Below are 16,855 nucleotides of genomic sequence, written 5' to 3'. Positions count from 1 at the left end.
TCAAGTAGGCGTAACATGTTCTCAAAAAATTAGGGTGGCATGCAGAAGAATGTTGAGTCAGAGATTTTGCTGGTTTTGGCACGCACTCATAAAAAGGTTGCCCACCCCTGTCCTAGGGAATGAACCTGAGTAAAGACTTGAAGGGACCATACTTCTCAGAAACAAATGGTTCTACAGAGCCCAGCCACACCTGCCTACTATTATCCCTGAGAATTCTCAGCCTGGCTTGCCTTGTTGTACCCTGAGGAGCATTGAGTATTTGTCTTTCATGTCCCTGGGGGACACAGCATCCAGGAGGTCAGGTGATCTATGAGGCCCTGTAGCAAAGTTGTCAGGAGAGGACCATTAGAGGTGGCTTTTATCAGAGCCATCACAGTTGAGATTGGAAGCTGAGGCCACTCACATCTTCCTTCTTTCCCTTAGGGAGTGATTCCCCATTGTCTTCCTGTTCACGCTCCTGATTACCACCACCCACAAGAGTCCTCATGGCTTTTCCTCAGAAGAATCCACAATGCTCACCTGATCAACTCCTTCAGGCCCACAGTGAGACACAGGGCCTGGAGGTTGCACAGGGGTCCAAGGCTCTAGAGGCGGCCTGTCTCTTCTCCCATCCTGAAATGCCTGGCAATCTGAAGGAGGCTCTTGATGCTGCTATCCCCAGTACCTCTCAGAGTGCTCAGAGTTCCTCCTCAATTGTCACCACAGTCTCATCATCAAGAAAATATGGTGAGGGCTCTAGTAGCGAAGAGGAGGAGGATAGCACCTTAGAGGCTGATCCAGACCCCAAGAAGGTGCTCATAGATGCTATAAATGAAAATGCGGCTTCATTGGTGAATTACCTCCTATTCAAGTATCAAATAAAAGAGATAACAACCATAGAAGATATGTTGAAGGTTATCAACAAAGAGTATGCAGACCACTTCATTGAGATGTTCCGGAGAGCACGTGAACGCCTGGAGATAATCTTTGGCCTTGATGTGAAGGAAGTGGATCCCTACAACCACTGCTATGTCATCATCATCAAACTGGGCCTCACCTATGATGGGATGCAGCATGGTAAAGTTGGTTTGCCTAAGACTGGTATCCTGATACTCATCCTGGGTGTGATCTTCATGAAGGGCAACCGTGCCACCGAACAGGAAATCTGGGATGTTCTGAGTGTGATGGGGTTATATTCTGGGAAGAAGCACTATATCTTTGGAGAGCCCAGGGAGCTCATCACCAAATATTTCGTGGAGGAGGAATACCTGAAGTACCAGAAGGTGGCCAACAGTGATCCTGCACAATTTGAATTTCTGTGGGGCCCAAGAACCCACGCTGAAACCACCAAGATGCAAGTCTTAAACTTTCTGGCAGACGTTCATGGGACTGACCCAAGTTCTTTCCCATCTCAGTATGAAGAAGCATTGCGAGATGAAGAAGAGAGAGTCCGAGAAAAAATTTGGGCCATGGATCTCGACATCTATGGCCCCTCCCATTTCTAAGGCCAAGCCTGGCAGCTCCTCCCACACCTTAGGGAAGTCAGGGATAGTTTACTTAGGCATTGTTTGAAGAGGCAGTTTGTGTTCATAGAATTTAGGTCTGTGGTGAGGCTGAAAGGAACACACTATGCTTGTGTTCCTCTTTTATATGTGTAACTTGAAAATTTCTTTGTTGACATGTATTCAAATACTGGTTTTAGTATGCCTTTAAGTAGCTTTAAAATCTCCAAGTTTATGAAAGATAATGGTCACATATTTAATGCTCTAAGGCGGTTTCATAGTAAGCTTTTGTTAAAATATGAAACCATCCATCTGTTGTCACCTGCAATAAGATAACATCACATTGCTATAGACACTTACTAGAAATGTGAAAGAAATTTGTTTTAAGATACTTGGGTTCAAGAAATAGAGCAGAAGTAAAAGATTGTCAGTTTGCTCCTTATACCTTTTATCTTTATAAAAGAAAATTACATATGCTTGAATTTGGTTAACTTGTTTGTGTATGCATAAGAAATAAATCTCATTAAAGTATATCCTATGCTCACTCCTTCTATTATTCCCATACTTTATTGAACTTTTGCTGTTTGGAAATCACCACCTTAGCCCTGGAATTTTTAGGATAAATAAGGCCTAGGACTTGCCCTTATAATTTTTACTTACAGAATCGGCAATTCTATAATGAGATATCTTCTAATATCTAGAGGTCAAGTGAAAGAAGGAGATAACAGGTGAGTGGAGTTGTTTTATTTGATCCAGTCAAGCATAAATGCCCTGAGTCAAGGAAATTGGGGTTTGGAGAACGCTTCAATTCCTTCAATTGAATGCTTCAATTCTGCAATTTTAAGGTGGATTTTAGATGTAGGGCAGGAAACGTTTGAGGGTTTGGTGATCACTGATCAGACCTACAGATGGTAGGTTGCAGAGTTGAGAATTGAAAACCTGGAGGGGAAAATTGTTCACATATAACTTTTGGGTCATTTAAAAATAGAAATCTCCACTGGGGCAGGAATGGAAGTTGTTCTGTGGTCTTGCCTCTCTTCCATTACAATCTTTTATGCACATCGTCTTCAGGGAGTTTTTGAGAGAGAACAGTGATACTTCCTGAGATGAGATACCCAGAAACCACTTTGTTAGCATTTGCTGTCCTGGGCTGAGAGAGTCAGAGACAGCTCCGTTTAAGGATATTTTAAATGTTATTTTTGGTATAGTCTTAGGAAATGCTTATAATTTCGAGGAGTGTAAAATTAATGAAAATAGGGGTTGTTTGAATGGAACAGAAAATAAAAAGGTGAGTAATTGGTCCTTGTCAGAAATACTAGGAATTTGGAGTTGCATCAGCTAGAGAAGAATTTCCTTCCCCATTATTAAAGAATACAGCATAAGATACATATATGTTTACTGTGCTTTACTTTCTAAGCAGTATTTTGGTAGTTCTGATATCCTATGTTCTGTAGTACTTCATGCTCTCTGAGTCATACTGGATTTTTAAAAATCACCTAGGTAAGGGTAGTAGGGTCAGTGCTCAAAATCATTACATTAATAACAACTACCATTTATAAAAAACCTAAGGTATGCCAGGAATTACACCGGGTGCTTTACATACAGTGCATTCTTTCTAACAGTAAATTGAGACACAGCTTATCAGACTTATTCCTCAGATGAAGAGCCTAAGAGTCACAAAACTTGGAAATGTGCTGGAGTTCACAGGTCTGGTTAGTGTTCGAGCCGAGGTTAGACTTCGGGTCTGAATTCTTCTAGAGCTCACTGTATTCCAGTCCTCCAGCCTTAGACCCACCTTCTGTCTCTCAATTCATTTCTCACTACTCCATAATGCCTCTTGGGATAAAAAGGGACTTCTAATCCAAAGTGCTAAAATCACATGTAAAGAAAAAAGGTAAAAATAATAAGTACAATTTGGGCATTGTCTGTGGGCTTCATTTACCAAGGATCTTGCTGCCCTTAACCCCAGAAAGCTAACTATGCCTAGGGGCTGGCATTTTTGTCCAGGTCCAGCTCTTTTGCATGTAGAGGTTCAGAATGTCACTCAGAATATTCCACTTCCGTATATTGAATATTATAAATTAAAAGTACTTGAGGCCCTAGTCAGTTTGCCTCAGTGGGTAGAGTGAACTGAAGGATCCCAGGTTCAATTCAGGTCAAGGGCACGTACTTTGTGCAGGCTCTATCCTCAGCCCTGGTCAGGGCGTTTGCAGGAGGCAACCAATTCATGTGTCTCTCTCAGATTGATGGATCTCTCTGTGTCTCTACCCCTCCCTTCCACTCTCTCTAAATAAAAATCAATGGAAAAATATTCTCGTGTGAGGATTAACAACAAAAGTACTTGAGAAACTACAGCAGAAGCAACAAAGCTGATAGTGCTTGCATTCTTAGTGTGAAAATGTGGAAAATATAGACAGATCACAATCTCCACCTTGACAATACTCCTTCATAATTCAGCCACATTCTCAGAGATTGCCACAATTAATCTAATAGGTTATTTTAAATTTAATTTTAGGCTTTCCCATACATAATTGTATTATAAAATATATATTGTGATTTGAAAACATAATGGGTAGTGATACACGTATTTTGTCGTATTTTCCACTTAACATGAATACAGGATCTTTCTATGACAACACATAGATATACTTTTATAACTGCTCCCATAGCATGTATGAGCCATAATTATTTTAACCATCTTCTTCTGATGAGCACATAATTTGTTTCCCATTTGTTGCCATGACTTATAAAACAAATATTTTTGCCTGGCTAGCATGGCTCAGTGGATGAATGTCAACCTATGAACCAGAAGGTCATGGGTTCAGTTCCTGGTCAGGGCACATGCCTGAGTTGCAGGCTCAATCCACAATAGGGACATGCAGGAGGCAGCCAATTGATAATTCTCTGTCATCATTGATGTTTCTATATCTCCCTCTCCCTCAATTAAAAAAAAAATGTTTTTAACATGACTTATTGGCTTAAAGTCTATTGTTCACCATGATAGTGAAACGTGAAAATTGAACTGGAACACAAAGGTGATTTCTTTCCTGAGTTCTTGTCTCGATGGTTTCAAAGAATGAAGCCACAGACAAAAGGTGACAGGTGAAAAGTACAGAAACTTTATTGCAAGCAGATACTACCTCTAATCAGTGGAATTCATTGATGAGTTGGATGTCAGGTGACAGGGTAATCAAGACTATACAATATGTTTGAACTTAGCAAATGTGGGTGCCATTATTAAGATGAAGAAAACCTTGGGTGGGGGGCAGTAAGGGCGGGCTAGAAGGGGTCAATGGGGGAAAAGGGGGACACGTAATACTTTCAACAGTAAAGATTTAAAAATTTTTTTAAAGATGAAAATTAAAAAAAACCTAATTCTAAATTCTAAGCCTACAACTCTGTCCTTCCTGGACAGACACAGGGGCCCCTGAGATGGGTGACTGCTGCTTCTTTGTCTTGAGGCATTGAATAGGCTGCAGTTCTTTGTCTGAACCTGAACCCTTATTGGTTATTTTGCTACATAGAATTAGTTTCCAAAGCTCATATGGTGTCCCCCTCCTTCTCTCCCCCATGTTGGTTGGAGTCACTTTTGATTTATCTCATAGCTCTTCCAGTTGTGTTGGCAGAGAAAGCCTTATCTATGGCTTCCCAGCTACTCGTGGGTTCAATTCCTGGTCAGAGCACATGCCTGGGTTTCAGGTTCAATCCAGGGCTACTTTTGGCCGAACTTATGGTCATTTTAATTGCTCAGGCCGGAGATACCCTTGGTTTATGGCTGTATTAATTGCACGGGCCAGATATATTTCTATTTGCCTATTCCATTTCTCTACTCTCTGTACCAGTAAAATAAACACCCTGGCATCTTCAAGTCTCCATTATATATTCCTCTACTATAGACTCCTTTCATTCCTAAAACTTTCTAAACCTGCCTAATTAAATTAGCTAGCTAACTCAATAGCAAGGTAGAAATAGGGTTAAAGTGTAGAGTGTGTGAAGACTGTGAATTTTTGTAAATATTGCCAAAATTATATCCCAAAAATATTTCTCCAATTCATATTTTCACAAATTAATGCATATAAATATCATAAACATTCACATATCATTTTAAAAGTCAAAAGTACATAATTTGAGAAGCAAATATTTCATCAAAATGACCACTTGACAGGGAATGGGACCAGATAGGACATTTATACTTAGTGAGGGATGAGGATTTGGGGAAAGAGAAATGTCCAGGATCTGTGAGAGAGACCACATGTAAATCCAAGTACAGAGAACCAAGAGCAGGTTGGTAGTCAAAGTTCTGAATCCAGAGTTCAATGTTGAATGGAGAAAGGACCAGAAGGAATGGAAGTGGGGAATCTGGACGGTGAGTCCAGGACAACTCAGATGAACAGGCTTGGGAAATCTCTGAATCACTGCTAACAGCTAAAAATTATATAGTTATCTGAGTGAGAAAATCTACTTGAAATAGCCATCATCTCAGGGAATTCCCCCACCTACTGTTAGGCCAACTATACTGTCTCTCCTGCATCATCCAGTAATATTACTGGTCGAGTCTGGAGAAGCTACATGTCTTGACCACTCTAGTAGTCCTTTGCCAGTATATCAGGGTTGGGGTCTGCCTTGATTCCTACTGGAAGTGGGCATTTTGTCCTTACTATACACTGGACACTCTCTACTGAGTTATGGCCTACATCAGTGGTTCTCAACCTTCTGGCACTTTAAATACAGTTCCTCATGTTGTGACCCAACCATAAAATTATTTTCGTTGCTACTTCATAATTTTAATGTTGCTACTGTTATGAATCGTAATGTAAATATCTGATATGCAGGATGGTCTTAGGTGACCCCTGTGAAAGCGTCATTTGATGGAAAAAGGGGTTGCGACCCACAGGTTGAGAACCGCTGGGCTACATGAATGTTAATGAGTGGTGACAGAGAGTTGAGGCAGACCAGAGGTACCAATGAGCAGTGCAAGATGGCATATAACTGCAAGGAGGAAATTTAAAGTGGGATACCCTACTACTAATTTCCTTAGTTAGTGTTCTGATAAAGGGCTAAATGTGGACATGTCTTCTGAAATAATGCAGGTGGTGTTCCCAGTACAGGTTGCTTCCCATGTTTTCCAAATTTATGGTACACCAGAGTGTGGGTATCTTCTGAGTATGCTCATGGTTCTACTGCTTAAAGGAGAGGTTAAGCAATGGTGCAGAGATTTGCAGAACTTGTGGAAATTGTACTCTTCCTTTTTGAAGTGACTGGGGGTGGTGAGGTTGTGAAGTGTCCAATGCAGGAGTATTATATGCCGTCCTATTGTGAGCATCCCCAACTATAAGATAGTGTTTCAGCCTTCAAACATCACAGGCTATTAAAAAACTTATAAATATCATTTATAATGGGGGCAAATTTTTCTTTTAATTAACTACTTTATTTCTAGTGGCCATTAAAATATCATTTTAATTGTCATATTTATCTGCAACATGATTGAAAATACTAATTGCTATTGTTAGGAAGTAAATTTTGAAAATCATAGTAGATTCGATGTGAACCATTATTAGTTGATAGCCCTGGAACTCCCATAACCACCCCTGAAACCTTAAGGAATGAATTAAATCTAATTATGTCTAATGACACAAAGACATTGAATGCATCTATTTTACCAAACTTATATTTCATGGAGTAGTAGTGAGAGGTAGATGGGGAAAAGAGAAACTGCTCAAGAGAAGGAGAAAAAAATGGAGTCTCTACTTCTCTTTTGTAAGAGATTTTTATTTTAATTGCTGGGCTTCTATGTAAATTTTGTTAAAAAAATAGAGAGTTTTGGTCAAGATGGCTGTGTAGGTACTACAGCATGGGAATTAAAGAAGCACATGGAAGGACACTTAAGACTTAATGGTTTGGGAGAACCAAGGTGGTAGGGTAGGTAAACATTATTACTTGCCGCCTCCCGCAACCACATCAAAATAACAACCAAGATACAGAACAACCATTATTCAGAACTGCCTGAAATCTAGCAGAATGGAAGTCCTATTACTAGAGAAGTAAAGAAGAAAATACATTGAGACTGGTAGGAGGGGCAGAGGTGAGAAACGGGCTGGTCTGGCACCCACATATGGTATTTTTAAATCGGGAGGGATATCTAGGCTGTGGAGGCCTCCCATGAGAAGCAAGGAGTCCAAGTCTCACATAAGACTACTCAGCACAGGGTTTCAGAGCAAGGAAGAGAAGTCCCTGTAACTTTGGGCTGTAAAAACCAGTGAGGATTGTGGCTGAGTGACACAGAGGCTGCTGGAGTTTCAGGAAGTTCCATTTAAAGGGTCAGCACACGGACTTACCTGGACTTGCTTCCTCTGAGCTCCAGCACTAAGGCAGCGACTTGGGGAGATCCAGGGACATATGGGGAGGAAGTGGATTGTCTAGCATCAGGGTAAGAACTCGGGGCTGGCTTTCTCCCACACAAAAGTGTTGGCAGAGGTCATTGTTCCTATGTTGAGACCTCCCCTTATCCCAGAGCTGACCGGAAAGTGTCATATCTGACTTTCCATCAGCCTGGGTCACACTGTTTGCTCCACTCTGATTCCCTGAGATTCCCACCCCACCCAATTTGCAGCCCCACCCAAGCTGTTTGAAGTGGCTTTTCCATATGAATGGCCTGTCCAGGCTCAGGAATCAGATCTCCCTAAAAATCTCTCAAACAAGCAGCTGCTAGAGTCAGCATGCCCCATTCCTCTCAGTAAGAGGCCTCAGGCCTGGCACTAGCAGCAGCCTGCCTTGTTTCACAGCTTGGGCTCTTCTGGGCATTTACAAGCCCAAAACAAGTAGCAGCCATCTGCAGATGGCTCTGTAGCTACTGATGGGTGGCCCCAGGCAGGGCACAGGCCATGGCTGACTTTGCACCTCCCACGGGGCCACAGCCAGTGCACCTGGTGGATAGCTTTAGATTACTCCGGACGACAAGTCTAGACATCCAAGTTCAACACACTCAAGGGGAAGACTCAGTGAACACCAAAGTCACATTGAAGCAGGTCCTGCTTGATAGGGGTATCTCCAGCACAGCAATTCTTCCATTGTAGTTGCAGATGCTCCTCACAGCCAGTTGGCCAGGAGGTCAGTTCCTCCCAGTGACAACAACAGCAATTAAGGCTCAATTACAACAAGACAGTGCACACAGCCCACACAGGAACTTACCTAGAATGCCTAGCTCAAGTGACTGGGGAGGCTGAGCCACTGGGTTGTACAGGACACCTACTACACTAGGCTGCTTTACCAATTCCAGAGGACATAGAAGCTCTACCTAATGCATAAAAACAAACACAGGGAAGCAGTCAAAATGTAAGACAAAGAAACATGTCACAAATGAATGAACAGAAGAAATCTCCAGAAAAAGAACAAAAGGAAATGGAAGTAAGCAAAATTCTAGATACAGAGTTCAAAACAATGGTTGTAAGGATGCTCATGGATCTTAATGAGAGCTTCAAGGGACTAAGTGAGAATTTCAAGAAAATTAGTGAGAATATCAATAACATGTAAAAGAACCAGTGAGAAATGAAGCATACACTAACTGAAATGAAGAGTACTTTGCAGGGAATCAACAGTAGAGTAGAGGATGCTTGAATACCTTATAATCTTTTACTGAAAAACACGATAGTTTGTCAACTTGTCATTGTTCATTTACTTAATTACATATTTATTTAAGGTAGAAATAGTGTTTTAGTCCTTTTAATCATTATTTATAGTGCATATATTCTCTCTGATGTCTTTTATGGGATCTTTGAAGGTCTGAGGTCAGTGTTATTTTTAGAACACTCTTAATTCATGTTTCTAATTAGTTTTTAAGCACTTAGGCTAAGATCTTGTGATTCATCTCAATATACTGTTTGCTGTGTCACATTTCAGTGTATTTGTCACTTAGTAACATTTTTTGAAGTAATGCAATGATTCCTGTACTATGTTTCAATTCTTTTAATATATTTCAATTAATCTGCATATCCTCTTAGTTTATATTTTTCTTCTTTGTAACTAGGCTACTGACATCTGTGACCCAAATTCAATCCTGATGCTCATGCTTTTTGTCTCCATATATGAGAGTTTTTCTACACACCTCCCCAAGAATAGGAAGCCCTTTCATTGTACTTCCTTACCACTGTGCTGATACAGGTATAGATACTCTCGGGCAACAAATACACATGAAGTTAAGCACTTAAGAAGGATTTTAGCTATTTTTTCCCTAACCTCAAATTCACAAGTGCCTTCTTGGTGAAAGGTTTAGAAGAGTGAAAGAAACATTTCTTGAGCTGTATTGAGGTATAATTGATGTATAAATAACTGCACATAACTAATGTGCATAATTTGATGAGTTTTTATGTATGCAACTTCTGTGTTACTGTCACCACAATCAAGGTAATAGGCATATCCAACATCAATAAAAAAATATTTTTTTTAAAAAAAGAAGAACAATGTATGCTAAATTATATTTTTTAAACAGTTATTTTTAGCTTCTTGTGAACACCTACCAAACTTTCAAGGGCTATCTTAAACATTGTCCCATGCAGTTTTTCCTGGTTCCTTTATCAGTGTCCTCTAGAGACTTTGAGTCTTACAGCGCATTGTTTCTGTGTTGATAGTGGCATTAGTTGTCTGTGTTGCATCAGCCCTGTTTTATGTACTTGTCACTATTAGTCTGTAAGGTCTTTTGAAATCATGAGTATAGTTTAACCATATCTGTACACCTTTCAGATCTTATCCATTCACAGAGAAGGGTCAATAATTTGTTGCCTTGAAGGGAATTGTAACATTACAATTCTTCCAAATAGCTTGATTTATAGTTGATATAGCTTGTCTTCACAAATATATCAATATGAAAGAATGTAAATAACAGCCCTAGTACAAAGCGACTTTAACATGCTTATATTACAAGGTGAAAAGTAAATATTTACAAACCATCTTTTCTCTGGCAAGTATATGTAACTACTTTCTATCAAGTCCTATTTTGTCAATCTCTCTATATCAAAAACTGGCAAACCCAGTCCTTTTTCTGAGCCCTATTTTTGTGGCTGGTCACTAGGTCTGGGAAACCTCAGGATCTCTCCTACATAAGCTCTTACTTTAAGTCCTCAGCACAATGATCTCAGTAGAGATCGTTAATAGTTTCCTCCTTCAACATTTGGAAGAACATTCTGATTGGTCTGTGCTTTTTGTCTCCAGTACCTCTCATTTTAATTCATCCCATTTGTTGAAAGAGTAGATGCCTTTATTCCCATAATGCCCACATAACAAGCTCCTAACTTTTTATGCTATTGCCCAATATCTCAACTATATGACAATCTAATTTTCTAATCTCAAACTTCCACTACAACAATCTAGTTACACAATTTCCTAAACGTATATATCATTTGTTCACACTCTATGCTCTATTCATGCCATTGCCTCTTAGCAAACATTTTTCTCTCCACTTCTGGTCCAAATTCAAAACATATTTTAAGAACTTAACTAAAGAGGTAAAAGACCTCTACTCAGAAAACTACAGGATGTTGAAAAAAGAGATAGAGGAAGACATAAACAGATGGAAGAACATATGATGTTCATGGATTGGTAGAATCAACATCATTAAAATGTCCATACTACCCAAAGCAATCTATAAATTCAACGCAGTTCCTATTAAAATACCAATGGCATATTTCAGAGACCTAGAATAAACTCTCCAAAAATTCATCTGGAATAAAAAAAAGACCATGAATAGCTGTAGCGATCCTGAGAAAGAACAAAGTAGGTGGGATCTCAATACCAGATATCAAGCTCTATTACAAAGCCACTGTTCTCAAAACTGCCTGGAACTGGCACAAGAACAGACATATAGATCAATGGAATAGAATAGAGAGCCCAGAAATCGACCCAAACCAATATGCTCAATTAATATTTGACAAAGGAGGCAAGAGCATACAATGGAGTGAAGACAGTCTCTTCAATAAATGGTGTTGGGAAAATTGGACAGACACATGAAAAAAAATGAAACCAGACCACCAACTTACACCATACACAAAAATAAACTCAAAATGGATAAAGGACTTAAATGTACGACGAGAAGCCATAAAAATTCTAGAAGAATCCAAAGGCAACAAAATCTCAGACATATGCTGAAGCAATTTCTTCACTGATACAGCTCCTAGGGCACTTGAAACTAAAGAGAAAATGAACAAATGGGACTACATCAAAATAAAAACTTCTGCACAGCAAAAGAAACCATCGGCAAAACAACAAGAAAGCCCACTGTGTGGGAAAACATATTTGCCAATGTCATATCTGATAAGGGCCTAATCTCCAAAATTTATAGGGAACTCATACAACTTAACAAAAGGAAGATAAACAATCCAATCAAAAAATGGGCAAAGGATCTAAATAGACACCTTTCAAAACAGGACATTCAGAAAGCCAAGAGACATATGAAAACATGCTCAAAGTCACTAATCATCCGAGAGATGCAAATCAAAACAACAATGAGGTACCATCTCACACCTGTCAGACTGGCTATCATCAACAAATCAACAAACGACAAGTGCTGGAGAGGATGTGGAGAAAAAGGAACACTCGTTCACTGCTGGTGGGAATGCAGACTGGTGCAGCCACTATGGAAGACAGTATGGAGTTTCCTCAAAAAACTACAAATGGAACTCCCATTTGACCCTGTGATCCCACTTCTAGGAATATATCCCAAGAAACCAGAAACGCCAATCAGAAAGGATATATGCACCCCTATGTTCACAGCAGCACAGTTTACCATAGCGAAGATCTGGAAACAGCCTAAGTGCCCATCAGCAGATGAATGGATTAGAAAACTGTGGTACATCTACAAGATGGAATACTATGCTGCTGTAAAAAAGAAGGAACTCTTGCCTTTTGCAACAGCATGGATGGAACTGGAGAGCATTATGCTAAGTGAAATAAGCCAGTCAATGAAGGAAAAATACCCCATGATCTCACTCATTCATGGATAATAAAGACCATTATAAACTTATGAACAAAAATAGATACAGAGGCAGAGCTGCCTCAAACAGACTGTCAAACTGCAGCGGGAAGGCCAGGGAGGGTAAGGGGGCAGAAGTGGGGGAGGTAAGAGATCAACTGAAGGACTTGTATGCATGCATATAAGCATAACCAATGGACATAAGACACTGGGGGGTAGGGGAGGCCAGGGGATTGTCAAGGATGGGGGAAAAAAGGAGACATATGTAATACTCTTTGTAATACTTTAAGCAATAAAACAATTAAAAAAATAATTTCTGCTTCATCAGAGTCTTTGGTTGATAAATTTAAATCCCATTGATCTTTTTCCTTTTCTTATTTATTGAATTTATTGGGTTGACATTAATTAATAAAATTATGTAGGTTTCAGGTGTACAATTCTATGATGCATCATCTGTATGTTGTATTGTGTGCTCACCACCCCAAGTCAAGTCTCCTTCCATCACCATTTATGCCCCCTTTACCTTCTGCTATATCTTTCCTTTTCTGAATTCTACTCTTGTCTTTTGCATGTCTCCCTGTTAGTTTGCATATTACTTTAAAGGCAGGAACCATTTTTATATCACCAAATTCCCCCACAAGAACAAACATGGTGCTCAAAAAAGCATAAGCAAAAGAAAAAAAGAGAAAAAATGATTGCTCTTATGGATTTCATGTGAAAGGCCAAATAGAATTATAAAAAGAAGCCAAACACAATGAAATATGCTATTATTATTGAGATCATCACATATATACTTAATTTAAAAACAACAAACATTTAAAAAATATTTATTGCTACTAAAATAAAAATGATAATATAACATCTATATAAATGCCACTTTGCTTTTGAAATATTATTTTTTAGAGCATAGGTAATATTAATAAAGTACTCAACCTTCATTCTCCCAACTTATGAAACCTGGTCGTTCTCACTAGGACTACTTTCTCATGCACACTTGGATGTACATACTTCTACATATATTTTAATGTGGTGGATTTATATAGAGTCATATTTCAATTTCCACTCTGGTAATATCCCACAAAAATTCTTTTTCAACTCAGACATTTAAAATGTATGAATAAAACAATAATACAAAGGAGTAAAGTAACAAAGACTCTCAAAAAATGTTTATACAATGCATGTCATAAAGGCACTGACTTGTATGTCCATGTTAAATACAATGTCACAAAGAACTTCCTTAATAATCAGTCAACATGCAGCACTTTTCAGGACTGTTCAGTCATGTACACACACACACACACACACACACACACAATGAGAATAAAACCCACTATTATTCTTTTAATAATCATCTTTCTTAATTTTATCCTGAATCTTCACATGGTGTATTCTAGATCAGACATAGATTTATCATTCATTTAAAATGCAAATTAACTTAATGCAAATATTGACCACATTGTCAGATCTTGATTTTTACTCCTGAGATGATATGATGAAGATCATGTCAAATGTCCTATGCTCAAAAACTTTGAAGTTGTTATAATAGGGAAGCAATGGAGAAAAATTATTTTTTTCTGCTTATACACAGGAGTAAGAGGCAACTACCTTCTTTTCCCCTGCTACTTTTGCTCTATGGAGATGGGATGGAAAAATCCCCGAGTTCTCACTCTAACCTTTTGGAATATAAATACATCTTTCCAAGGGTAAGATAAGCTCTGATGTCCCAGGACTCTACAACCTAGAGATGTCTCCAAGGTCTCATTTTTTGTTGAAATCCAAATAATTAACCTATGGATTTAGCTAAATCTCTCTGGAGTTCTCTCTGACTTCCCAAGACTTGTTCTTATGCTAGTGGTCCAATGGTTTTTCCTGAGCAGGATGCAAGGGTGGTTTCTTTCCTGGGTTCTTGTCCAGGTAGATTTGAAGAATGAAGCCACAGACAAAAGATGGTAGATGAAAAGGGTGGAAATGTATTGGAAACAAGTACAGACTCCTACATAAGGAGGGGATTCCAAAGGGGGTGACCCACTAAGCTCTTTTTTCCTAAGGTTTATAAAGGCTGCAGTTCTGTTTCTTGATGCTGCCTTCCAATAGGTAGAATTATCAGCTTCAAAGCTCAAAAAAACCCACGTGGTGTCCCTCATGTACCCGCTCCCCGCCCCCTTTAATGATAAAATTCTCTATCTCCTGTGAAAATCTGTTTTCCTCAGCATTTCTCTATCCTCTGTGAAATTTTGTTTCCTCTTTCTCCCCATACGCTATGGCTTTTCCCTATCTTCTGTGAATGGATGTCTTCCTCTCCCCTTATCCCGTGGCACCCTTTTTTCTTCTCTGTGAATGTATGCCTTTTGGCAACTCCAAGCCCTCACCTATGGGCTCTAAGCTTTCCTCCCCCATGGACCCCCTAATTCCTAAAACTCCTAAACCTGCCTATTTTACCCCTAAGAACTCCTTTTACTAGGATCTCAAATGTAAGTGAATTTTTTTTTTAAATCTTCAACTCTGCAAAAATACACACAGATTTTCTCTCCACCCTGGGTTTATAGCATGTAATATTTTTTAAATCATCAATATTGATGGGATACATAATGTCAGATTTCCCACTTTCTATTGTCCATGTATATTCCAATCTTGTAACATCTATGATAACAACAGGCCATTGCAACATCCATCATAGATACTTAATGCTGAAATTTAAAGTATGATTTGTAAACTCTATAAAAGAAACAAAAATTATTTGCAAATAATGATTACTTTCTGATTCAATGAAATAGAAAATTAGACACATTTGAAAAAATTCAATGCATACAGATTTAAGGCTTCAACACCACATTAATTTTAAGAATACACACAATTACTAAAAGGCCATCACAATGTCCCATACATTTATTGAATATTCTTTACTGTAGCAAACTATTACAAAATGAACACTTAAATTTCATTCAAAAAGTCAAGGGAATCTTTAGGTGATACATAACATTGAACATAAATGTTACCAAATACTTAAAAATAGCAGTATTTTTCATTCATAAGAACTACAGTTATTGTTTCATCAAAAATGTCAAAATAGACATAAGATTAATGGTAATAATTTATTTGGTAAAGCAGTAGTTCTTTAAACTGCCAGTTCAAAATGCCCCAATTGACAGATTTTGCTAAGAGTGTGGTGCAATGAAAGTACTGAGTCCTTATGACAAACCCACAGCCAACATCATAATCAATGGGCAAAAACTAAAACCATTCCCACTAAAAACAGGAACAAGACAGGGATGCCCCCTCTCACCACTCCTGTTCAACATAGTACTGGAAGTACTAGCCATTGCGATCAGACACGAAGAAGAAATAAAAGGCATCCAGATTGGAAAAGAAAAAGTAAAACTGTCCTTATTTGCAGATGACATGATACTGTACATACAGAACCGTAAAGACTCCATCAAAAAATTATTAGACTTAATAAATGAATTCGGCAATGTAGCAGGATACAAAATTAATGCCAAGAAATCCATGGCATTTCTTTACACCAATAGTGAACTTACAGAAAGTGAAACTACAGAAGCAATCCCATTTACCATTGCACCAAAAAAATTAAAATACCTAGGAATAAACTTAACTAAGGAGGTAAAAGACTTATATGCTGAAAACTACAGGACACTGAAAAAAGAGATAGAGGAAGACATAAACAGATGGAAGAATATACCGTGTTCATGGATTGGTAGAATCAACATCATCAAAATGTCCATACAACCCAAAGCAATTTATAGATTCAATGCAATCCCCATTAAATTACCAACAGCATATTTCACAGATCTAGAACGAACGTTCCAAAAATTCATCTGGAATAAAAAAAGACCCCGAATAGCTGCAGCAATCCTGAGAAAGAACAAAGTAGGTGGGATCTCAATACCAGATATCAAACTGTATTACAAAGCCACTGTTCTTAAAACAGCTTGGTACTGGCACAAGAACAGACATATAGATCAATGGAATAGAATAGAGACCCCAGAAATCGACCCAAACCACTATGCCCAATTAATATTCGACAAAGGAGGCAAGAGCATACAATGGAGTCAAGACAGTCTTTTCAATAAATGGTGTTGGGAAAATTGGACAGATACATGCAAAAGGATGAAACTAGATCACCAACTCACACCATACACAAAAATAAACTCAAAATGGATAAAAGACTTAAACGTAAGACGGGAAACCATAAAAATACTAGAGGAATCCACAGGCAGCGAAATCGCAAACATATGCCGAAGAAATTTCTTCTCTGATAATGCTCCTAGGGCAATGGAAACTAAAGAGAAAATAAACAAATGGGACTACATCAAAATAAAAAGCTTTTGCACAGCAAAGGAAACCATCAACAAAACAACAAGAAGACCCACTACATGGGAGAACATATTTGCCAATG

The 16,855-nt window shown here is 38.6% G+C and overlaps 1 protein-coding gene across 1 annotated transcript; it reads left to right on the top strand.

Moving 5' to 3' along the window:
- Nucleotides 1-485: 485 nt before the first annotated feature.
- LOC118653558 (melanoma-associated antigen B16-like) lies at nt 486-1,484 on the top strand. Its single transcript, XM_036304206.1, has one exon. The coding sequence runs from the start codon at nt 486-488 to the stop codon at nt 1,482-1,484; it is 999 nt and encodes a 332-aa protein (XP_036160099.1).
- Nucleotides 1,485-16,855: the final 15,371 nt, after the last annotated feature.

The sequence above is a fragment of the Myotis myotis genome, unplaced genomic scaffold, assembly GCF_014108235.1.
Source record: "Myotis myotis isolate mMyoMyo1 unplaced genomic scaffold, mMyoMyo1.p scaffold_m19_p_4, whole genome shotgun sequence".
NCBI classification, from domain to species: Eukaryota; Metazoa; Chordata; class Mammalia; order Chiroptera; family Vespertilionidae; genus Myotis; species Myotis myotis.
Note: the sequence above shows the minus strand (reverse complement) of the source record. Positions and strands in the feature narration are given on the sequence as shown.